This window comes from Rhinatrema bivittatum, chromosome 4 (assembly GCF_901001135.1).
Source record: "Rhinatrema bivittatum chromosome 4, aRhiBiv1.1, whole genome shotgun sequence".
Classification (NCBI taxonomy): Eukaryota; Metazoa; Chordata; class Amphibia; order Gymnophiona; family Rhinatrematidae; genus Rhinatrema; species Rhinatrema bivittatum.
Genome location: NC_042618.1, coordinates 431,398,065 through 431,423,924, shown reverse-complemented (window position 1 = coordinate 431,423,924; position 25,860 = coordinate 431,398,065). Strand labels below are relative to the sequence as shown.

Genomic DNA, 25,860 nt, shown 5'->3' with positions numbered 1-25,860 from the left:
CAGGCCGGGACCAGTACTGCTTCGTCTTGCAGCAAGGGACACGCTCTTCTTCTTACCACCTGTGTTAGCATAGGCATGGTCTCTCCTTCCCACCCACAGGGGACCGTGCCATGGCGTTTTCTCTTCCAGCCATGCAGGCAGGAAGAAGGAAAGACCATGCCGATGCTATCGCCTAGTCCTTCCACCAACCTTGCTTCTACTGATCCTTTCAGGAGCTTAGAGATATATGGTTTTGTCATGTGGGAAATAGGGGAGCAGTGCTGAAAATGAGCAGTGAGGTCCCTAGCATCTGGTGCAGTTGTTTGTGTGTACTGAGGTCATGATAAGGTAAATGTAATTAGAGCATTAATGCATCCTATGCTGAGGAATGTTCTAATTACCATTTGCGTTAAAGCTGCTGAATATGAATTGGTTCCTGGCCATGAACTTTGACAATTAAATTTAGAAATGAATTTTCTTTTAAAGAAGGAAGGTGACATTTTTATTTCAAGCAGGGAACTCTGCAGCTCTTGTCCTGGGTGGCCTTGCATTGTTGTCTATGGAAGCCACCTTCACTCCAGGCTCTCTGAGAGCTTAAACCTTAACACTGTAGGACATCATTTACAGCCCTGACCCTTGAGCTGCATCTGGCTGCATGCTCCAGTAGTGAGCAGTCAGTGCGTCACTCCCTGTGCTGATTCGCACTCCAAAACCTTGTATGTCCTGTCTCATGACTTTCCTTCTGTGGAAGATTTCCTGTAAAATCAATTCCTTAGCATTGCTTCAGCTGTCTGGCCTGCAGTTCCCCTGGGGGTGTTTAGCCTGGTAAATGTGGTCTGATAAACTGATTTCTTTGTGGTGTGCCACAGGGCCTCAGTTGTTCAGGTCCAGTGGGCTCTGTGTGGGCTGAATTATTGCTAGTTTTTCCCAGAACATTGATTAGTAGCAGACAGCAGGCCTCTTTAAATTCTCACATTGTGTTGGTAATTCCTCTGTAGTTCTTTTTCGGATTTTTTCAGACAGCTTTTCTGCTCTCATATTTCTGGAACTTTTATATCCAGGCAGAGGCCTAGAATTGTGTGATTTGACCTAGGATATCTCTTAAGCTGTTAGTAGCTGCATGATGTTAGCTGTGTTCTGCTTTGTAGGGTCCCCTGTCCTGTTGTGTGAAGCTTACTAGGTACACTTTCGCACTCTCAGTGGCTAGGAGTGTTTCGCTCTTTTTCAGGAGTATTCAGAAATAGGATAAGCACTCAGAAAGTGGCATGGCAAGCCAAGGGCTACATTAAAATCTCTTTCTACAGGACTGACACCAGTTCCTGCTTTATCCTACTATATTTACATGCATGTGCTATACATGACTCTGGAGGTGGTGACTGACAAATCACACAAATGCAGTAATGCATAAGGCAAGCATCTGATTTAGGCTTGTCAGATTTCTTTCTGTCAAGCAGGCTAAATTAGCCATTACATATGGGTGATGTCAGCCAGTGGCAGCAAATGGACTCGTCTCTCCGAGTTCCTGCACAAGCATTACCTCGTGAGTCTCCTCAGTCATTTTTTGTTCGAGCACAGCACAGATGTGAATTCTCTCTCCTACTGGGAAAAAAAAAACAAACTTCATAATGATAATGTGTGGCCTTTTCTTCTACCATGTCTGGGCAGAAGAAGAAATAAACTACGGTGAGCGGTTTCAAAAGTTGTATCTATGGGAAGATTGTCCCTCACCAACAGCAACGAATTGCGTTATCAATGCCTCAGCCCTCATCATGACCAGAACTGCCATTCCTGTGCATGGATGTCCATATGCTTGCAGAAGTCCAGGATGCTTCAAATTGAGAAACTACGTAAATCTCTCCACAGTCGCAGTAGGTCCTCGTCCGCAGTGCAGCCTTGCCAGGAAGAGTTGAGCAGCCACTCCTCAAAGTCCCCATCCGCTCAAGCCGAAGCTGCATGGTCCAGTTCTACCAGCCATCCGGTGTGAAAGGCAAAGCAGCATCGATCACTGGATCCATCACAGTCTGCATCAAAGAAGCATTCTAAGTGTGATGGATCAGCAGTCAATCCAGCTATCATCAACAGCATTAGCGATGAGCAGTGCATCAACTCACCCAATGCAACTTCCACTGATGCCAGTGGCACAGAACACATCAATGTGCTATATACACAGAACTCCAATACACTGATGTGCTCGTTAACCTGTACTGGATTCCTCGACATGTGTCTCCAAAGACACGTTGAAGCATCCACTTCAGACTTTGATTTATCAAGCTACTTTGCCAACACAGCTCTACACAGCCCATTCTAGATCTGAGGAGAAGGGGTCAATTGCCTTTGCTGCTGCCAATAACCAGGACACTTACCCTGCCTAGACTGGTGGTGGATGGACTTCTGGATTCTGCAGATCCAGTGACCTCAATTGTACCACTCACTCCTAGCAGGCCATTTGTCATCCTGCAGGAGCCTATCCTGGTCTCAGAAGAGGATGTCCCACCAAATACGCCAGCCAGAGGACACAGTCGCTCAACCAAATCACATACTTGGTGTGGCCTTTTTTTACCCCCCTGGCCAATGAGATAGAAGGAACATTCCTTTACACTCTCGCTATGGTGATACCACAGATGGAAGTCTTGATATCAGCTACAGGGATGAATTCATCATAACCCTTGCACAGGGCTAGTTCATCTATTACAGTGGATTCAAGCAGGTCAGAGGGGTTAGACCAGGCTGCTGCTGCTCCATGTCAATTAGAAGCCACTCCCGGCTCACCCTCTTCATCACTGGAGTCCAGGGTAAGCAACCCTATACATTTAGGCTTGGATGAAGACTGTACCAGCATATCCTTGGATCCTCTTACAAATCCTCCAGACCACACCTCACCACCAGAAGATCTGACCTATTCTGTTTGTGGAAAAGATGGATACTGCCCACTGCATCCATGTCTGCAAACACACAGGCTCCTGCTCTGAGCTCCTGGGGCTTCTTCAAATACTGGACAGTCCAACCAAACCAGAAACCATTCTAGTTTACAGCATACTCAATGTTAAACACATGAGAATGTGGGAAACTTCCGTGCTAAAACTCTACTGCTAGAAAGTTGGACCTCAAATTAGGAGTTCAATAATCACCAATTTTGTCCAGCTGCTTCACCAGTCCGTAGTAGTTAAATCTGCCAAGAATAAAACGAAGAAAACATGTATTCACTCAAATTCTCCTCCTGGAAAAGACCACAAACTTCTATTTATTTTGTTTTATATTAAGTGCAATGCTATCTTCTTGCATTACCATCCACCAATTCTACATGGTACAGTACATACATGACCTCATTCAAATGTTGAAGCCTTTCTTACCTGCCACAGAGCCAGGCAATTCCTATCCACAGTCAATCCTAGACAAGGAAGAGGGCATCCGTCATCTTCTCTGATCAGTATATGAATCCTTTGATTCTGTTTCACATGCTTCATCTGCCTCTATTGGGGTTAGATGTATGGCATGGCTTCGAGCAAGTAGCATCCATGAGGACTTCCACAAAAAAAATCTAGTAGACATCCTCTGCTTAGGGGACAGTCATTTTGGCATAAAGCTCCAAGAGGCAGTCGCTTAGATTAAGGACCAGAATAGCTCCTGAATTAGCTATCTACGGCGCAGTGTCACCTCTATCAATTCAAATGACCATACTTCCACAGAAGGCCTTATCGGTCTTTTCAACCATACCTCTTTCTGGTCCAGCGTCAACAGCCACTTCAGCCAGGCCTCGACAAGAAGATTGCTGCCAACTGACACCTACACAACAGACCCAACCTAAACCATGGCCTACTTTTTGATCCCTCCAAACAATACATTTCCAGCTCTCCCAGTAGGAGAAAGATCCAACATTTTGTGGAGGAGAGGTGTCAGATCACCAAGGACACCTGGGTCCTTCAAATTGTGCAGTCTGGGTACTGGTTGGGTTTCTCCTGGCCTCCATCTCTCCCACATTGTTTGGCGGCTCCATTGAGATCCTTCTCTTTTAGCACAGCTTTGACTGGAAGTCCAATCACTTCAACAACAAGTGATAGAACCAATTCAAGCATCTCGGCATAAGAAAATAATAAATTGCCATACTGAGTCAGACCAAGAGTCCATCAAACCTAGCATCCTGTATTCCAACAGTGGCTGGTCCAGGAAACAAGCATCCGGCAAGTATCCAAACATGAAATAATGCCGTTAATAAGCAATGGCTATGCCCAAAGTCAACTTGATAGCAGTATATGGACTTCTCCAGGGACATGCCCTTGGTTCTATTCCCGATACCTCCTTATTCACAAGAAGGGAGGGAGGAAGATCTGTGGCCCGTTCTCGACTTGAGATGCTTGAACAAACGTATACTACAAGAGAAATTCAAAATAAACTCCCTCAGCACGAGAACATGCCTTATGTACAGAAGGATGAATGAATGTGTGCTTGGATCTGAAGGATGTATGCATTCATACCCATCCACCCTTCATATTGGCTCTACCTCTTCTTCCAGATGGATTCTTTCCACTAACAGTACAAAGAACTCCCATTAGGTCTCTTGTCAGACCCAAGGGTCTTTACAAAATACCTCGCACTATTTTCAGCTCATCTTCATTTCCAAGGAGTACAAGTCTTCCTGTACCTGGAGAATTGGCTCATTACAGTGAACTCAAGAGACAAAATGCTATATTTGGAGTTCAACCATAGCTCTTCTACAACACTTACGTTTTCTAATCTACTTTTAGAAATCAAATATGGAGCCCACTCAGAGACTCATATTTACTGGGGCTAGGGTAAATTTGATGCAAGAAAGAGAATTCCTGCCTCCTGACCGAATGACACCATGACATCACTCATCTGCAAGGCGACTCCTAGTGGTTCTTAGTCTTATGGCAGCAGCCATCCATGTGGTTCTGCTAACCCATCTTCACATCCACTGCCTCCAATGAGATCAACGAACTCCACCGCTGTCATCTCCAGAGCAGATAAGAATTATGAAACAAGAGTTACAGTAATGCTTACACCCATGAGTTTTCAAGGAAGGAGCCCTCTTCACTCGCTCCCCTACGAAGTAGTTCTGGCTACAGATGCCTCCATCAAAGGGTGGGGAGCGCATACTGGAATCTTATTTATTTATTTATTTTGCACTTTTATATACCGATTTTCCAATAACAGAGCTACTGATCAATTCGGTTTACATTCTGAACAGAACAATGACAAGTTAATGTCTTACAATGAACAGGTAAAAGTAACTTGGATACAGATATATGGGGTAATAACATAACATAACGTAAATGCTACAGAGCCTAATGTAGGCTAAAACAAAGAAGCAAGGAATCTTTCCAGCACAAGGTCTCTGGACTGTTCAAGAGAGTTGCTATCAAATCAGTCTTCTAGAGTTGAGAGCCATCAGATATGCTCTATCAACCTTTGCAAATCTCCTTCAGGGGAAGAGCATCCTAGTTCAAACAGACAACCTGGTCATTGCATTTTACAAGCAAGAAAGTATGGGATCATGTTCTGTCTTCCAAGAGGCCCTAAAAATCTGGCATTGAGTGAAGACAAATTGAGCTACTCTTCAGGCTACTTATCTGCCGGGCATCTCCAACACGCTGGCAGATTGACTCAGTATAGAGAGTTTCTACCACACCACAAGTGGTCTCTAGTGGCTGACGAACTCTTCAGCATATAGGATCTATCATCAATGGACCTGTTTGCATCACAGCAGAACACAAAACTAAATCAGTTTTGCTCATTCCTACCAAGCAATCACAGGTTGGCTCAGTATGCTTTCCTCCTTGACTGGGGACAAAGCCTCATGTACGCTTTTACACCATTATCACTGTTTGCCAGAACAGTTCAGAAAGTTCTTAGACTGTGCTTGTCTAATCCTTTTAGCCCCGGTGCATCCCAGGCAGATCTGGTATGCATATCTCATACAACTTTGCAGCAGTTCTCCCATACATCTGGGAACAGACACTACAATATTGACACAGGATGACAAGACATTGTACCAACTCAGCCTTTCAGCCCTCAGCCTTACAGCTTGGATGTTGAGCGTTCAGTGGGCGAGGATCTTCACTTACCTACAAAAATTTTGGACATACTTGTCTACTTTAGGAAACCTTCCAGAAGAAGGAATTATACCTTCAAATGGCATAGGTACTCCAAATGGCATCATCAAAACGCTTTGGAGCCATTTTCCTGTGAGCCTAAGCATCTACAGCATACTTGCTCCACCTTACTGACTCTGGCCTCACCATCTCTTCTATATGGGTGCATCTCAGCACCTTAGCAGCTTATTATACTCAAGTAGACAGTAAACCGATCTATACCCATCCATTGATAACTTACTTCATGAAAGGCCTATGGCATGTCAAACCTCCGGTGCAAAACCCCCCTGCTCAGTGGGATCTTAATGTAGCCCTTTCCCAAATAATGAAGCTTCCTTTTGAGCCATTGGACTCAGCTTCTCTAAAATGCCTGACATGTTGCAGTGACTTCATTTAGAAGAGTTAGCGAACTTCAAGCTATCATTCACTACTCTCCATACATGCAGATCTTCCACAACAGGGTGGTTCTCTGTTCTCACCTGAAATTTCTCCCAAAGGTTGTCTCAGTTTTTCATATCAATCAGTCCATCAAAAAAGCCCTGCATACTTTGGACTGCATAAGGACCTTACCATATTGCAAGCAACAAATTCAGCCACATCAGAAAATCTCAACTGTTCATCTCAAGTGATCCCAACTGACTAGTAGTAGCTATTGCCAAGCATATTTTATCTAAGGTAACTGGATGGCTGAGTGCATGCATCACTGCCAGCAGGATTGCAAATCACAGAGACTGTAAAGGCTCATCAAGTGAGAGCCAAGGCTGCTTCTGTTGCATACCTTTGAGGAGTATCTATTGAAGATATATGCAAAGCTTCAATATGGTCTTCCATTTATACCTTTATGTCCCACTACTGACTTGATAATATCTCAAAAGACTTAACAATAAATTTGGACAAGCAGTTTTGCAGATTCCGGTTTCATTGTAGTCCATCTTCATGGCGAGGTCTGGGTTGCTTACTAAGTAAATGCTATGCTGAAGCCCTCAGCTTAGGACTCTCCACATGTAATGGCTAATTCAGTTTGCTTATCGACTGAAAAAGCAAATTGTTGTTTTTAGATAATTCTCATTTTGGCTGCTTCCTCAGGTGTTTCTACTTTCTTCTAACCCTTCTGCAATATCGCTCACAAAAATATTGAACAGAACAGTCCCCAGGTTTATTATCACAACAGTGTTCTTTGCTTTTATTTTATAAATCTGTTAAAAAACCCACTTGATGTCAAAATATTTTCATTGGCCAATCATATTGTAACTTTTATCCAAGGCCACAGGAATGAGGTGAGGGGTGCAGACTGTCCAGACTTTACTTTCTAATAGCGTTTGTTGAAGAGGTGATGGAAGTGATTTCAAGAGCAACTGTTGGCTCTCTTAGTAGTGTGCTTTGGTTTCCCCCCCTCAACTTGCCCTCCCTTGGTGGGGGATAATGCCCTGCAAGGTGGGATGATATGACTTCAGTGATTCTCACCCCCCTCTACACTGTCATAAAAAGTGCACTGCTTTGTGAGCTGAATGAACATGGCTGTTCTGGTATCACACTGCAACAGAGTCATCTTCAGGCCTTGGTTACTCGCCGAGGCTCCAGGGCATGACCCTATAAAATGACCCAGGCTGTCCTGACGAATGGGGGTTAGAATCCCCTAGGTCACCCTCCCCCCCCCCCCCCCACACACACACACAGAGGGCTCTGGACATGACAGCGTGTGAAATGTTCCCCTTTCCTTTCCTTTCTCAGCATTCCTTCTTCTGCCGATTGACAGAGGACAAAAAGTCTGAGAAGTTCTTTAAAGTTTTTTATGACCGGATGAAAGTAGCTCAGCAAGAAATCAAAGCCACAGTAAGTGTGAACACCAGTGACCTGGGCAACAAGAAGAAAGACGAAGAGTCTTCAGAAAAGGAGGCTCCAGTGCGCAAGAGAGGTGAGTGCCAAGATGGAAGCAAGTGCTACAGTATATCGAGGATACTGATTACTGAGCCACGTGGGGAAGGGGGTGTGCAGCATATAGATTACCGAGCTGCATTGGGGAGGCTATAGTATGTGTGCAGGGTATAGATTACTGAGCGGCATGGGGGGGGGGGGGAATGGTGTGGGCACCATTCGGATTACTGAGAGGGGAGGGCATTATCTGAAATGAGTCAGGCAGTTGAGGAGCTAGATTCAACTTTTTGGTCCATGCACAGCAAGAGTTAAACCCCTTAGATCATGAGTGCTTTTGGTCTCAGAATGGCCCACATTGTGTCCATGTGGTGCCAGGGGTTCACTATTACCAGTACCATGAGGAAGGGGTTTCAGGTGTGTATGGATCAGTTTGCACTGTATTGGGGCAACCTCCTTGCTTCAGGAAGCCCTGTGTCCTTTTGACCTATCTTTCTGTTCCCCTTTCCCCCTAACATCAGAGGGAGAAACTGATGCCCAAAAGGGCACTCTGTTTAGCCAGTTCCCACTCCTGAGCTTGCAAACCATCAAAGAGGGGGAGATACATGGAAAATCATGTAACCCATACCAGGGGTGTGATTTCCCCCAATTGGCTATTGAAATCCAGCTGCTCGACTAGAGTTACCTGTAGGGAGAGGAGCAGCCAAGGGGAGAAGAAGCAGTGCAATGGATTATTTCACTCACATTCAGACTAGTCCCTCATTTGAGAAAACAAAAGGGCTATTTGTTTCTATTTACTTTGAACCCTTTTAACATGGGGATTTAAATTCCACCCATTCCCTTGAGTGTCTGTGCTAGGCTTTAACCTTCTCACTCTGTGGTTCTGCAGCCAGAGAGCCCAGTGCACAGATCACGGAGGAGGCACGTGAGCAGCTCCTAGAGGCTTCTGCTGCTACCAGGAAGGCATATAACTCCTACCGTAGGGAAGCAGACCCCGAAGACCACTACCCACAGGCAGACGGCATACCAGGCTCCGCCGAGAAGAACACTGATGAACTGGAGATGAGCCCGGTCATCACCATAATGCAGCCCATTCTGCGCTTCCTGCAGCTGCTGTGTGAGAACCACAACAGGGACCTGCAGGTGAGGGGGGGGAGGGGCCCTGCCAGCCATGGCGTCCGGCTCTGCTTGATGAGGGAGGGGACGGGACGACGACTCCTTTTTGTAGCTGACCGTATTTTACAATGATTAGGACATGCTTTTGTTTTGCTTCCTTGTCATGTACTGGCAGAGGTGGAAGAGTGACTGTGGCAATGCTGGCTGTAAATTGCTTTTGTTAGCATTAAGGGCTGGCTTGATTCCTCAGCAGCTGCTGGACTGTGGCTGGTGAACAATACAGAAGGAACTTGTCTGAAAGTCCTCAGCCATTGGTGCTTCTCCATGTTGGTTTCTTCCAGATTCTTCTACAGCAAGGATTGTTTTCACAGCTGCATAATGCTTGGACAACTAATGTAGGGTGCCAGAAGGTGCTGAGAGATGAGGAAGTTGGCTGGGTGTGTTTCTGTTGAAATCTGTCCTCAGCTGAAAAGTATTCCCCCTCCTCCCAGCTATACAGTGGGAAGCAAGGGGGCTGAGGGCTACATAGAATCCTAATCTCACTCCCATGTCTTTCTTGGAAACACAATACAATCATTTCAATGTGGTTTTGGTGTGACCTTTTCTTCATGCAGGTCACTCCAGTGTTTTGTTTCCATCTTCTTGCCAATAAGAGATCCTCTGTGTTTATCCCACGTATTTTTGAATCCTGCGTGCTCTCACACACACATACCCACTAGCTTGCAAGCCTGCTACTGCCTTATCAGTCATTCCTCCCAACCAATTAGCCTGATGCCGCCACCACCCCCTCCCCCGCACCTCTAAATCGGCCTGTCCCAACCATTTCTTCCCCATCAGCCAGCCTGCAAGCTAATTGTGAAGGAGTAGCCTAGTGGTTAGAGCAGCAGCTGAGAACCAGGAAAGCCAGGATTTGAATCCTGCTGCTGCTCCTTGTGACCTTGAGCCAAGTCACTTCAACCTCCCATTGCCTCGGGCAGAAACTTAGATTGCGAGCCCTCGGGGGGCAAGGAAATACCTAAGATACCTGATTGTAGCTCACCTTGAGCTACAAATGAAAAGCTGTGAGCTAAATCTAAAATAAATAAATATAATTCTCTAGTCAGCCACCTAAGTCCTGCTTACCAGTGTCCATCATTTAGCCAGCCAGCCTCCAGCATTGACCCCCATCCACAGCCGGCCAGCCTCAGCTCCTGCCCCCCCCCCCCCCCCACAGCAAGTGGTCAGCATGCAGCCTTAGAGATCCCACCCCAGCCAGCCTGCGTTCCTTACGCGTCAGGCTCTATTGTCCCAGAAGTGCTGGTGCTGTCTCACACCATGCGGCTCTCCGCATCCTTATGCTGCTTTTGTGAGACATGCAGATCAGCCTGTATTCCCATGATGATCTACGTGTCTTAGGAGACCAGCGCGAGAATGCAAAGCTGTACAGCACTTCTGGGAGCAAGAGAATGAAAATTTGGCAAGGCCTTGCCCCAGGTGGCCCACCCTGTTTCAAAGCTTATGGCCTCTGGTAAACCATGCTGTCTTGAATCCTGCAACCCATTGCATTGTAGATAATTCATTTTCCTTTCCTTCAGAAAAGTCTCCACGAATTTTCCACCATCAGCGTAAGAGTAATAGGCCTATATTTGTAACCTCTTCTCTGCTACCATTTTTATAAAAAGGGACCACATCCTCCCTTCTCCAGTCCCATAAAACCACTCCCGTCTCCAAAGATCTATTGAATATGTCTTTAGGTGGAGCTGCCACAACCTCCGACTTCCTTTCTATACCTCCCATCCGGCTCCATGGCTTTGTCCATTTTCAGTGTTGCTAGTTCCCCGTACACTCCCTTCTGTAAGCATTGTCATATCCAGATGTGCTCTTGCCAACAATCCGTAGTCCTTGTCCAAAATCATCTTCGGTGAATAGGGAACAGAAGTATTTTAGCATTTCTGCTTTCTCCGGATCTTTCTTCACACACAGCTTCTTTCAGTCTTACTATTCCACCTGTAGTCTTCCTTCTTTCTCCAACATATCTGAAAAAAGTCTTGTCATCTTGGCTTTAGCTCTTTTCTTCTGCTTGTGCCAGCCTGATTTCTTTTGTCTCTTTCATCTTTACTAGATATTCTTCCTAGTGGTGTGTTTGAGAACATTTGTACTTTTGGAATGCCGGGGGGGGGGGGGTTGCCTTTATATTTTCAGCCACCCCTTTGGAGAACCAGATCTGTTTCCTTTTCCTCTAATTTTTCTAACCTAATTTCTTGCCATTATGATGGCTTCCTTTAGTTTCGCCCACTGTTCTTCCACTTCACCTACATCCTCCCACCCCATCAGCACCTCCTTAAGGCTCTTGTCTATTTTACCAAACTCAGTATTTTTGACCCTCAGAATTTGGGGCTTCATGCAATTCCTCTCCTTGGCCATAATATCAAACCAATACCGCCTGATCACTGGTGCTCAGGTGAGCACCTACCCAGATATGTGAAACACTTCCTCCATTTCTGTAAGTACCAGGTTCAGTTTCAGTCCATCCCTTGTGGCTTCCATCACCATTTGTCTGATCATAGCTCCTTGGAAGGAATCCACAGTCTCTCTACTTCTCTCAGATTTAACAGATGGGATACTCCAGTCCACATCTGGCAAGGTAAAATCTCCCACCAACACTTCCCCCTTCAGGCTTATCTTTTGGACAGTGTTCTGAAGTAAGCTATCTGTGTTTGAACATGGAAGGTATAGGGTCCCTGTGGACATGGAACCCCTCTAAAGGTTTGGTATCTGGATGGAAATGTGGAAGAGACTTGGTGATCAGACAACTTCACTTTGATATTTATTATAAGATGTATAACCCACATGCTTCAATGTTCACAGAGGGGAACAATAAAAACACACAAAATATAAGAACATAAGAAGTTGCCATACTAGGTCAGACCAAGGGACCATCAAGCCCAGCATCCTGTTTCCAACAGTGGCCAAACCAGGTTACAAGTACGAGGCAAGTACCCAAAAACTAAGTAGATCCCATGCTACTAATGACTGTAATACCATTGGCTATTCCCTAAGTCATCTTGATTAATAGCAGTTAATGGACTACTCCAAGAACTTATCCAAAGCTTTTTTTAATCCCAGCTACACTAACTGCACTAACCACATCCTCTGGCAACAAATTCCAGATCTTAATTGTGCGTTGAGTGAAAAAGAATTTTCTCTGATTAGTTTTAAACATGCTGCTTGTTAACTTCATGGAGTGTCCCCTAGTCCTGTTATCTGAAAGAGTAAATAACCAATTCACATTTACCCATTCAGGAAATCTCATGATTGTATAGACCTCTATCATATCCCCCCTGAGCCATCTGTTCCTCATAAGGGAGCCATTCCAGCCCCTTTATCATTTGGTCACCCTTCTCTGTACCTTCTCCAGTGCAACTACTACTTTTTTGAGATGCGGGACCAGAATTGTACACAGTACTCAAGGTGCAGTCTCACCATGAAGTGCTACAAAGGCATTGATATTTCCATTTTATTCACCATTTCCTTCCTAATAACTCCTAATATTCTGTTTGCCTTTTTGACTGCTGCAGCACACTAAGCCGACAATTTCAATGTATTATCCACTATGATGCCTAGATCTTTTTCCTGGGTGGTAGCTCCTAATATGGAACCTAACATTGTGTAATTACAGCATGGGTTATTTTTCCCTATATGCAACACCTTGCACTTGTCCACATTAAATTTCATCTGCCATTTGGTTGCCCAATCTTTCAGTCTCACAAGGTCCTCCTGCAATTTACAACAATCTGCTTTGTGATTTAATAATTTTGTATCATCTGCAAATTTGATTATCTCTCTCATCATATTCCTTTCCAGATCATTTATAAATATATTGAAAAGCACTGGTCCAAGTACAGATCCCTGAGACACTCTCTTTATCTTTTTCCATTGTGAAAATTGACCTTCCCTGTACGTACCCAGATCAGTCCAGACCGTGGGTTGAGCCTCTTGTCCAGCAGATGGAGACAGACTAAAACTGAAAGGGTATCCTATATCAGGACAGAGCCTACCCTGCAGCCCTTCAGTATTCGTCTGTCTCCAGCAGATGCGACAGCTCCCCCTGCGGTTCCCTGGTTTTCTCTTGCTTAGCCCTTGCTTTGGGGCTCCTTTCTTCTCTAAATTTATTGGATCAAGCAAGTATTTGTTATCTTTAAAGTTAAGTTTAAAAAAAAAAAAAGAAGTTAAAGTTGGACTCTGTTGATTTCCATCCAGGAGACAGTTTCTGTCTCCTCGCTCTTGGGGGGGGGGGGGCGCGGGGGGCCTAGGGGGGCTTTGCCCCTTGTTTAATATAGCTTAGGCTCCCAATCCCCGGTGTTCCTCGGCTGTAGGGTGATACTGGTGGTTCCAGTCACTCCCCCTCCACAGCCCTCTCTTCCGGGACGTTTATTCCCCGGTGCTGCCAGCAGGGACCTCTATTTCCCCTGCACTACTCGATTGAAAAAAATAAATAAATAAAAGAGGAGGTTTCACTTTCCTCTCGGCAGCCTTCTTTGAGAGACGGGAGCGTGCAGAGTTCATTCTCCTGCCTCTGCTCCCTCAGCCTCGGCAGCTCAACTGATTTTTATTGCTGCTGCTCCTTCTCTGCCTCGTGCCCTCTGTATTGCCTGCGGGGAGTCTTTGATCCGACTCTCCCGCGAAGGGCTGTGCTCCAAGTGTCTGCCGGGGGGAGAGGGCCCCTCCGCGGCAGTGGTCACATCAGGACCGCGGACAAGGCCTAGCAAGCGCATGGCTACGCCGTTCCCGGGTCGGCAAACCGTAGGAACGGCGGACATCTTGGATTTTTCGGCTGCTCCTGCCTTGGGGCAGCAGGACACACAGGACCCAGATTTTTTGGATTCTCCCCCCCCCCCCCCCCCCCAATTTGAGCCCTGTGCAGTCTCCGGATGCCGGTCCTGACCCCCCCCCCCCCCCTCCTCCGGAAGTGCCAGACCTCGTTTTTCCTCAGAATTTATGCTTCTAATGCACACATCCTACCTAGCCAGTTTACAAGAGGAGTCGGACCCCCCCGGCCCCCCTTCTCCTAAAATTCCTCTGATATACGTGGTGCCGGATGCGCAAGGGTCTGTTCGGGTGCGGGTGGTCCCGGGGGTTCCCCCCCCTCCGGATCCCCCCCGTTCCATTGATGGTCCAGAACCAGGATCAGGATCCGGATTTTGTTGAAACACCCCCCCCTCCCCCTCTGGAGGGGGATGACCCCGAGTTCTCTGCCTATTTCGGGGGGAGGAACTGGAACCATTTATCCCCTTTATCACACAGGAGCTGGGGATCGAGTGTCCTTCAGTGGATGAGTTCTCGGCCACGATGCTGGCTTGCGCAGACCCATTCCTGGCGGGACTCAGGGCTCTTCCGTGCACCTTCCCCTTCATCCCATGCATAGGCTGATGCTCCTCCAGGAATGGGAGGCTCTCGATTCGGGGCTCTGCGTCGGGAGGGCTATGGAGAAGCTCTATCCTCTTCCGCCTGGACATACTGAAAATTCCCAAGGTGGATTCTTCTGTGTCTGCAGTCATGAAGCACACCACCATTCCGGTGGTGGGTGCTACGGCCCTGAAGGATGTTCAAGACCGCAAGCTAGAATTCCATTTCAAGCGCATCTTCGAAGTCTTGGCCTTGGGTGTTCGGGCGATGATCTGCAACAGTCTCATGCAGCAGGCAAGCCTTAGGTGGGTTCAACAATTGCTCAGCACCCAGGACCTTCCATCTGCAGAGGCAGAGCAGGCTGAAAGGTTGGAAGGCGCTGTAGAGTATGGGGCAGATGCCCTTTACAACTTGTTTCGTGTCCAAGCAAAAGCAATGGCTTCAGCAGTCTCGGCCAGATGGCTCCTCTGGCTCCGTAATTGGTCGGCTGACTCATCTTCCAAGATGCAATTGGGCACGCTTCCTTTTAAGGGTAAGTTGCTTTTTGGCAAGGACCTGGAGCAGCTTATTAAATCCTTGAGTGAAAACAAGGTTCATAAACTACCTGAGGACCGCCAGAAACAGTCGAGAGCCTTCTTCCTCAGATGTACCCGATTCCAGGGTCAGCGGCGATATAATCCTCGGGCAAGAGGGGCCTTCTCTAAGGGAAACTCCTCCAGATCTCAATCCTGGTCTCAGTCCTTTCGTGGCCGTCGTGCCTTCCGAGATGGTAACCCACAGCGTCCTGCGACCAAGCCCGCCTCCCAATGAGATTCAGCTGGCCCATTCCTCCGTTCCAAACTTAGGTGGTCGTCTATCTCGGTTCCTAGAGGAATGGGTCAAAATCATGTCAGACCAGTGGGTCCTCGAGATAATCGAAAGAGGATACGCTTTAGAATTTGCTCGAGACCTTCCGGATCTGCACATAGTCTCCCCGTGCGGACATCGGAAGCGGGCCACAGACTGTCAGACTCTCGCCAGACTCCAGGGGCTGGGGGCTATAGTCCCGGCTCCTTTGGAGGAACAAGACCCCGGCCAGTATTCTATTTACTTTGTGGTTCCAAAAAAGGACAACTCTTTCTGCCCCATCTTGGACCTCAAGAGAATCAAATAAGCCCTCAAAGTGCCCCATTTTCGGATGGAGACCCTGAGGGCAGTTACAGCGGCTGTTCATCCCGGAGAATTTCTGGCCTCTCTCGACTTGACAGAGGCCTACCTGCACATACCAATTTGTGCCGAACATCAGAGGTATCTCCGATTCCACATCTTGGGACAACACTTTCAGTTCCGGGCTCTGCCCTTCGGTCTCGCCACAGCACGATGCACGTTTACCAAGGTTATGGTGGTGGTGGCGGCCACCTTCCGGTGGGACGGAGTCCTAGTCCACCCTTACCTGGACGATTGGCTAGAACGGGCCAAGTTGGAGACCCTATGCAAGCTGGCAGTAGACCGCGTCTTGCTCTTCTCTGGGGTGGATAGTCAATTTTCCCAAGAGCAATGTGCGACCCTCACAGGTCTTAGAATTCCTAGGGGCTCAGTTCGATACCCGAGTCGGCAAGATATTCCTGCCAGACACTCGAGCGTTCAAGCTGATGGATCACGTCCGAAGCTTCCTTTCCATGCCTCTCCCCACAATGTGGGATTACCTTCAGGTCCTGGGGACCATGGCTTCCACTATCGACCTGGTCCCCTGGGCTTTTGCGCATATGCATCCCTTACAGAAAGCTTTGCTATCCCGCTGGAAATTGGTGTCGGAACAGTTTCAGATGCTGCTCCGTCTCTCAGACTCTACCATCAGCGACATACAGTGGTGGCTATCGCTCAAGCACCTTCTGAAAGGAATCGCTTTTCAGACTCCGCAGTGATTGTAGTCACAACAGATGCCAGCCTCTCCGGGTGGGGAGCAGTCTGCCAGTCGCAGCCACGCAGGGAATACTGGTCCCCAGTCCAGTCCCGCTGGCACATCAATCGCCTGGAGGCTCGGGCGGTTCAACTGGCTCTCAAAGCTTTTCTCCTGCTGCTTTGCCGAAGAGCAGTCCGGGTGCTCTCGGACAACTCTACCATGGTGGTGTATTTCAATCGCCAGGGGGGCAACCAGGAGTCGCCTGGTGGCCCTTGAAGCCAGCCAGCTCTTTGTATGGGTGGAGCACCATCTGGTATGCCTAGCAGCTTCTCACATAGTGGGCAAGGAGAATGTTCAAGCCAATTTCTTGAGTCGCCAGCGTCTCGATCCGGGCAAGTGGGAATTGTCTGAAGCACTGGATCTGATTGTCAATCTCCTCACCTGGACCTGACTGCAAACCATGGACAATGCCAAAGCTCCCAGGTTTCTCAGTCGCTGGAGGGAGCACTAGTCCTTCCCTGGCCTCGCGACGTCCTTCTGTACGTGTTCCCTCCTTGGCCCCTGGTGGGAAAAGTTCTCAGAAGGATAGAACTCCACAGGGGTCCGGTCATTCTCATAGCTCCCGAGTAGCTCCGCAGACCGTGGTTCGCGGATCTAGAAAACCTGTCGATGGACAGCCCTCTTTGTCTCTGTCACCTTCAGTACCTGCTCTGCCAGGGTCCCGTATTTTTCGACCAGGCGGATTGCTTCTGTCTAGCAGCCTGGCTTTTGAACGGCGGAGATTGAGAAAGAAGGGATATAAGGAGGAAGTCATATCCACTATTCTGCGTGCCCACAAGACTTCTACTTCATTCGCCTATGTCCGGGTCTGGAAGGTTTTCGAAATTGTCTGTGCGGAATCGGGCGTCTCGGCACATTCGGCCCCGGTTTCGCTGGTTCTTTCTTTTCTCCAGCGTGGTCTCTCTAAGGGTCTATCGTTCGGTTCACTCCGGGTACAGGTTTCTGCCCTCGGCTCTCTCTTGGGAAATCTTGAAGGTTATGCAGTTGCGTCTAATCCAGATGTTGTCCATTTCCTCAGGGAGTTAAACATTTGAAGCCGCCGATGCATTTCACTTGTCCCTCGTGGAGCCTTAATTTGGTCCTCCGGGCTCTCTGCCAAGCTCCCTTCGAGCCTCTCCGCCATTCTACTCTCAAGGATCTAACACTTAAGGCAGTGTTTTAAATCTCTATTTGCTCCGCCAGACGGGTGTCGGAGATTCAAGCATTGTCGTGCAGGGAGCCCTTCCTGCGTTTTTCGTACTCGGGGGGGTGGGGGGGTGTCTCCCTCAAGACTGTCCCTTCTTTCTTGCTGAAAGTTGTTTCTTCCTTTCATGTCAATCAGTCTGTGGAGCTCCCCGCGTTCTGTCCCGCAGATATAGCGAGTACGGTAGGGGATGATCTACGCCGTCTTGATGTGAAGCTCGTCCTCATGCGTTACCTTCAGGGCACCAATGAGTTTCCGAGTTTCGGATCATCTTTTTGTCTTATAGAGTGGGCCCAATAGGGGCAAGCAGGCCTCTAAGATTACGATCTCTCGCTAGTTGAAGGAGGCGATCGCGTCTGCCTATCTCTGTCAGGGCCGGGCGGTTCCAGAGGGTCTGAAAGCTCATTCCTTGTGTTCTCAAGCTACTTCTTGGGCAGAGAGTCAATCGGTCTCTCCGCAGGAGATATGCAGGGCAGCTACATGGAAATTTCTGCATACATTTGCTCGGCATTACTGCCTTGATGTACAGGCGCCAGTATTTGGTTCCTTTGGTCGACAGGTGCTTCGAGCGGGACTGTCTCGGTCCCACCCTATTTAGGGAAGCTCTGGTACATCCCACGGTCTGGACTGATCCAGGTATGTACAGGGAAAGGAAAATTAGTTCTTACCTGTTAATTTTCATTCCTGTAGTACCACAGATCAGTCCAGATACCCTTCCATATACTTCCTGCCGTCCGCTTGAAGCTTCCTTTCTCTTTTTGCAGGATACAGAATGTTTTTCATCTGTGATTATAATTAGAGGCACTGGAAGCATCTCTTTGACAATGGACATTCATGCAAGTGCGCTTATCTACAGAGTCCATCCAATGTTTGCATTTGTTAAAGTTTTTAAGTTCTCTTGTTGTTTACTCGAGTTCTCTTGTTACTTGCTTGATTCCTTACGGTTTTATCTTACTACTTTTCTGCTTTGACAATGATTATACTGAAGGGCTGCAGGGTAGGGTCTTCCTGATATAGCAGGGGTCAGGAACCTTTTTGGCTGAGAGAGCCATAAACGCCACATATTTTAAAATGTAATTCCATGAGAGCCATACAATATGTTTTAAAACTAAATATAAGTAAATGTGTGCATTTTATGTAAGATCACACTTTAAAGTACAATAAGTCTCTGAAAATATTACACCAGGCCTTAAGACACCAATACATCTCCTATTAGGAAAACGGACCAAGTCAGGCTGCTATAGAGTCCTACACAGAAACTACACGCCAGCAGAAAACCTCACCTGAATCACGTGCTGTCCCTCACCTAACATAGAATAAAGAGACCAAAACGCATAACAAGAAGCATACAGAAAAAAAATGAATTGGAAACTGCAACAAGGCCCGAGTCTCTGTATGCAGTGTAACAAAGGAAAAAAGAAACATCACCCATCCTTATAAAACAAATCAAGAAATATAAAATCATCAGCAGTAAAACTGTACTAACAAAAAGAACATATTTCGAAACAGCTAATGAGTGGAATATCCAATAATTAAAAACACATATAAAACATTTCCAGATACCAACAAAATATTCAAAATAGCAGACACAAAGACCCAGTAATGAAAAATAAATAAGGATACAAACATTTTTTTGCTCTGCATACCTGGGAACGTTTGATATCCAGGTGTCCTGAGATTGTTCTGAATTAGCAGGAGGTGGGGGTGGTTTGCTTGGAACTTTCTTCCTCTCTCAGTCACATACCAGCGCTCTCTCTCACACTGGCTCTCAAATGACACACCTATACACACATGCTCTCAGTACTCACATATACACGTTTTTTCTCACTCACTTATAATAGGCTCTTAATTATACATTGACACACATGCTGTCTATCTTTTTCACGCTTACACACACACACAGGCTTTCAATCACATAAATACATGCTGTCTTTTTCTCTCACACACAGACTCATTCACATGCTTACAACATGTCCTCTCTTTCTCTCATTTACACACAGGCTCTCAATCACATACTCACATGCTCCCTCACCTAAACCAGCTCTCAATCACACACAGACACACAGGGTCTCTCTCTCTCATTTAAACACAGGCTCTCAATCACATACTCACATGCTCCATCACCTAAACCAGCTCTCAATCACACCACAGACACACATGATCTCTCTCTTACTTATACACACAGGCTCTTAATCATACATACACATGATTTCTCTCACACACAAAGGATCTCAATCATACACACATACTCTTTCACACAAACAGGTTTTCAATCACAAACTTACACATACAGGTTCCCAATGGTAAACTTACATTCATGCTCTCTCTCCTCTCACAGGCAGGCTCTCAATCACAGACATACTCTTTCACATGTACAGGCTCTCAATCATTCACATACATGCATCTCACACACACACACACACACAGGGCCCCCCGCGGCCCGGAAGAGGAAGTGGAGAGTATCGGGTGCCTGCGCGGCAAGAAGAGGCCACGCTAGTGCGCTCGGCATCGGCCCGAAGAAAAGAAGACTGCAGCGTGGCTCGGAGGAAAATGAAGAGGTTCAGCCGCGGCCGATGGGACTCCGCCTCCCGGGGTGAGGGAGAGAGTGAATGAGCAAACATGTGTGTTTGCTCGCTCATCACCATTTTCGGATGGAAACCCTGAGGGCGATCATTGAAATCCTGAAGGCGGTCATTGCGGCGGTTCGCTCCGGTGAGTTCCTGGCTTCGCTCGACCTCACAGAAGCTTACTTTCACATCCCGATTCATAAGGAACACCAGAAGTATCTTCGCTTTGACATACTGGGCCGGCATTTTCAGTTCCAAGCTCATCCGGGCGAAGTCGGAACAGCTCTGTGTGATGACTATCAGTCGGGTGCTGTCGGTGCTCACCTCCCTCGGGTGGATAGTCAACTACTCCAAGAGCAACCTCTTGCCCTCTCAAGTTCTGGAATTTCTGGGAGCTCGCTTAGACAATTGCGTGTCCAAGGTCTCCCTGCCCGAGGTACGTGCACTGAAACTCATGCAGCAGGTACAGCATCGCTTATCTCTGTCGATACCCATGGCCTGGGATTACCTTCAAGTTCTGGTCTCTATGGCTTCCACTTTAGATCTGGTGCCCTGGGCGTTTGTGCATATGCGTCCTTTGCAGAAGGCTTTCTGGCCTGTTGGAAGCCGGTCTTGGAGGACTTTTGGGCGCCCCTACCACTTCCTGAGTTCTACTATCATCAGCATGCAGTGGTGGCTCTCTCTCGACCACCTGTCGAGGGGAATGCCCCTGGAGACTCCCCAGTGGATTGTCGTGACGATGGATACCAGCCTCTCCGGCTGGGGAGTGGTTTGTCAGTCTCAATCGACACAGGGCTCTTGGTCTCCGATCCAATCATAATGGCACATCAATCATCTGAGGCCCGGGCGGTTCGACTGGCACTCAAGTTCTTCCTTCCCTTGATCCATCGCAAAGTGGTGAGAGTCCTCTCTGACAATGCCACCACGGTAGCTTACATCAATTGCCAGGGGGGCACCAGGAGTCGCCTGGTAGCCCTGGAGACCAGCCTATTGTTTCACTTGGGCAGAGCGCCATTTGGACCGCCTGGCGGCTTCCCACATTGCAGGAAAAGATAATGTTCAAGCCAACTTCCTCAGTCATCAGCATCTCGACCCCCAGAGAGTGAGAGTTGTCAGATGAGGCGATGGATCTAGTCGTCCGCAGGTGGGGGGTCCCCCACTTGGACTTGATGGCCACTCTGAAGAACGCGAAGGCTCCTCAGTTTCTTCAGCCACAGGAGAGAATACTGCTTGGAGGGCGTGGATGCTCTGGTCCTGCCCTGGCCCAGCGATGTCCTCCTGTACGTATTCCCTCCTTGGCCTCTGGTGGGAAAAGTTCTCAGAAGGATAGAACTTCACCACAGGCCGGTCATTCTCATAGCGCCAGAGTGGCCTCGGAAACCATGGTTTGCGGACCTCATGAATCTCGCGCCGGACAGCCCTATTCGTCTCGCTCACCTCCACAACCTCCTGCGAAAAGGTCCAGTATTTTTAAATCAAGCAGATCGCTTTTGCTTGCAGCCTGGCTTTTGAGCGGCGGCGGCTGAGGAAGAGGGGCTACAAGGAGGAAGTGATTTCCACGCTGTTGCAGGCCCGTAAAACCTCGACATCTCTTTCTTATATTCGGGTTTGGAGGGTTTTTGATAATGTGTGTGGAGGCTGGGGTATCGATGCGCAGGGCCCCGATCTCTCTGGTTCTTTCCTTCCTTCAGAACGGGCACTCTAAAGGGTTGTCTTTCAACTCCTTGCGGGTTCAGGTTTCGGCTCTCGGCTCCCTCTTGAGCAGGCTTGACGGTTACTCAATGGCCGCCCATCCGGATGTCGTTCAATTTCTTAAGGGAGCTAAGCATTTGAATCCGCCAGTCAGGGCTACTTGGCACGTCTTGGAATCTTAACCTGGTCTTACGGGTTCTCTGTCCGGCACCTTTTGAACCCCTCTGTTGGGCCACGCTCAAGGACCTCACGCTAAAGACGGTGTTCCTCGTGGCTATTTGCTCAGCCAGGAGGGTTTCCGAGCTGCAGGCTTTATCCTGCCGGGAGCCCTTCCTGCGATTCTCTGATTCGGGGGTTTCTCTAAAGACGGTCCCTTCTTTTCTGCCAAAGGTAGTTTCCTCCTTTTATGTCAATTAATCGGTGGAGCTCCTTGCCTTCTCTCCGGAGGATATTGCTGGCACGTCGGGTGCTGATCTCCCATGCTTGGATGTTAAGCGTGTTCTCCTTCAGTACTTGCAGGTTACTAATGATTTCAGAGTCTTCGATCATCTCTTTGTTTTATGGAATGGTCCTCATAAAGGTCAGAAGGCCTCTAAAGCCACCATTGCTCACTGGCTAAAGGAGGTGATCACATCGGCGTATCTTTGTCGGGGCCGGCCAGTCCCGGAGGGACTAAAAGCCCATTCTCTGCGTTCGCAGGCTACTTCTTGGGCAGAGAGCCAGTTGGTTTCTCCTCAGGAAATTTGCAGAGCAGCTATCTGGAAATCTATGCATACTTTTGCTCGGCATTATCATCTTGACGTTCAGGCGCCAGTTTTTGGTTCTTTTGGCAGACGTGCTCCGAGCGGGACTCTCTCGCTCCCACCCTACTTAGGGAAGCTTTGATACATCCCACTGTCTGGACTGATCCGGGTACATACAGGGAAAGGAAAATTGGTTCTTACCTGCTAATTTTCGTTCCTGTAGTACCACGGATCAGTCCAGACTCCGTCCTGTATTTCTTTTATCAGTCCGCTCATAGTTTTTTCCTTTTCAGCTCTGGAGAAGGCCACCTTCCTTGCAGAAATTTGATGTAACATGATGATTTGGCACCGGATGTATCCAACACATAGACAAGAGCTGATATTTTTTTCTTGCACTGTTTAATGTTCTCATTATATTAGCCTTATACTGAGGGGTGCAGGGTGAGCGCTGTCCTTATAAGGGATGCCCTTTCAGTTTTTCCCTGGCTCCATCTGCTGGCCAGGAGGCTCAACCCACTGTCTGGACTGATCCGAGGTACTACAGGAATGAAAATTAGCAGGTAAGAACCAATTTTCCTATCTCATCATTCACTGCTATGCACTCTAACTCTCCTATCTTACTTCTTAGACTTCTGGCATTGGCATACAGACATTTCAAAGTATGTTTTTTGTTTGTATTAATAACCTGCTTTTCAGTTGATAGGGATAATTTGGAATCCTTTAGCTCATGTGATTCTTTACTTATAGACACATGGACTACTTTTGTTTATAAATGGCTAATAAATTAATCAAGAATGCTTAGATAAACATAATGAAGACATAATCATCTGAAGCATCTGATTGAAAGGCATATTGGAACAGGAGAGTTTTCAGTGTCTTAAAAACTTGCGTGTCAACCATAGACCATAGCTGCTCGAGCAAAGTATTCCAAAAGCGAGGACCAACAATAGAGAAAGTACACTCCTGTGTCTCAACCAGCTGAGAAGATCGCAAAGAAGGTACCTCCAAAAGATCTTTACACTTGGGAAGGATTGTAACTACACAAACCAGAAGAAATCCATGGTGACATGGTTTTTTTATAGTAACGTGTATACATGGAATGCGAGTTTGAATTTAAACCTCCATTGGACAAGAAGCCAATGGAGGGAATGGAGAGTAGGTATAATATGAGCTGCATAGAAAGTCATAGGCAAATGTTCCTCTGTTTCTATCCAAGAGTCAACATTTGAGCCTTCTGGAAGCCAGGTCATCATCTGTTGAGTGAAAGGTGTGGCTGGGTACTGACTGCTAGGAGAGGAGGTCATTAAGTCCTTGGCAAAGATGGAGGGAATATGTTTTGATTCTAGACTTTGATCTACTGCAATTAAGTTTCCTTCTGCTCAGTGGGAACCAGCCTTTATTGGACTATGAGGCTTCATTCACAATTACCTGGGATTTTTCTCCCTATTTTTATATCAAATTTGGCTGAGCATCACAGTGATGATCTTCAGCCTGAAGCCACAAACCCTAGCTTCCTCTGAACCTCACTAGCATGGCCCAGAGTTTGGCGACTAGGTGTTGCCATTGAGCAACTGGTGAGATGCCCTCCTCTTCACAGGCTATGAACCCCGCCTCTGCAGCATCCACATCCTATCCGGCCCAAGTCCTCCGCTTTGCGTTACACAGCCTTTGCCACTGAGCTACCAGGCTGCAAGAGTCTACCATAATTGTATTTCCTTTTGGGGTTGAAATTTTGAAGACACTTAAGTATATAATACAGTTTTCACTTTTCTTATCCACCCCATTCAATTATTGTCTGCTCCATGTGCAGACATCAGTGCAAAGTTCAAAGAGAAATTCAATCTGAGTAGTGGCCAAACTATATGCTCACATTTCAGCCATTACAAGAAAGGTCTTAAACTGCAAATCATACAGAATATTCTCAGTATTATGGTTATTTGGGATGTATTTGGATGATTTTCTGATGTCTTACTTGACAATCTACACTACAATTTTAAAAGTGGTTCAATAGAGACTTGAGGGCAGCCAATTCAGGTTCAGAGCCTCCCATGATGCTTTGCAGGTGATGTCACAGTGCTCAGTACTGAAGCGGGTGTGAATGTCAGACACAGGAAGATTGAGCACATTTGAGACACTGGGGCAGCAATAAGAGGACTTGGGTATCTGCTGAGACAGGAAATAGTCTGCAAAGCTGAGAAACACTGATGATATATAAGGTTCTGCTCTATGCTGCTTTCAATAATAAGAATAAATGGTCTGCGTTCAATGAAACAGTACCTCACTAACTCTCATCAAAAGTAAATTACTTAGGAAGCACTATCTACAAAATGGGTTGAATCCGCGAAGTTACAGTAAAATAAGATTACTCTAAAAAGTTCATCAGATCCTTAAAAGAAAAAGCCACAACCCCTATACAGTGATTTAGTGTAATAAAATTGTATTCAATCTTTTCCTTTAATCTTTCAAATTGATTTTCAGTGATGTGATGTATTTATTTCCCTGTACATTAAGGGTTGTTGGTGCAAAATCAATTTAAAGGGTTAACATGAGTCAGTTTGTGATTTCACCTCTATTATCAGATTTTTGGTGTCCTGATTCTCCAGTCTTTGCCCCTCTCTCCACTTACTGCAAAGAGCTGGAATGTACAATCTGAACATATTCTCTTTCTCTGGAAATAGCTTTGTAGACGGTTCTTGGAAATTTTCTTGACATGTTCTGTTTACTTACAGTTATATAACAGCATGGATGGGATAAGACTGAAGTGTGACTCTTGATTGAACATGATGTACTGAAAGCAATTACCTTGTCCTGTATTTTTTGTTTTTACACCCAACTCCAGAACTTCCTACGCTGTCAGATTAACAAGACCAACTATAATTTGGTGTGTGAGACCCTGCAGTTCCTGGACTGTATTTGTGGCAGTACCACTGGTGGGCTTGGACTCCTTGGTCTCTACATCAACGAGAAAAACGTGGCCCTCATCAACCAAACGCTAGAGAGTTTGACGGAGTATTGCCAGGGCCCATGTCACGAGAACCAGGTAACGTTGCTAGCACTAGTCAGTGAGAATAGGCAGTGTCCTCTGGGAGGAGCATACTGTCTCTTTCTCTTGGCTCCCAATGCCAGTAGTTTTTCCCATGGGCTCTGCCTGGGAGCACGCGCTCATATGAATATTCCACAAGTCTCTATGGCATCCTTCCCGGCTGCTCTGGAAGAGCAGGTTCTGTTTCTGCATGTGCCAGGGGCTGGTTTCACTCCACCCATAGAATCT

General features: G+C 47.0%; 1 protein-coding gene across 5 annotated transcripts in view; it reads left to right on the top strand.

Annotated features, from left to right (window-relative positions):
• The window catches only part of ITPR1 (inositol 1,4,5-trisphosphate receptor type 1), a 450,198-nt gene that overhangs the window by 355,233 nt on the left and 69,105 nt on the right, over positions 1-25,860 (top strand). For all 5 annotated transcript variants that reach the window (XR_003856666.1, XM_029601463.1, XM_029601465.1 and 2 more), the window contains 3 exons: positions 7,821-8,004; positions 8,851-9,104; positions 25,429-25,629. Coding sequence is in view for 4 of the 5 variants with exons in the window: in XM_029601463.1 (XP_029457323.1) it covers positions 7,821-8,004; positions 8,851-9,104; positions 25,429-25,629 (639 nt within the window). In the remaining variant the exon portion in view is untranslated. The remainder of the gene's footprint in view (positions 1-7,820; positions 8,005-8,850; positions 9,105-25,428; positions 25,630-25,860) is intronic.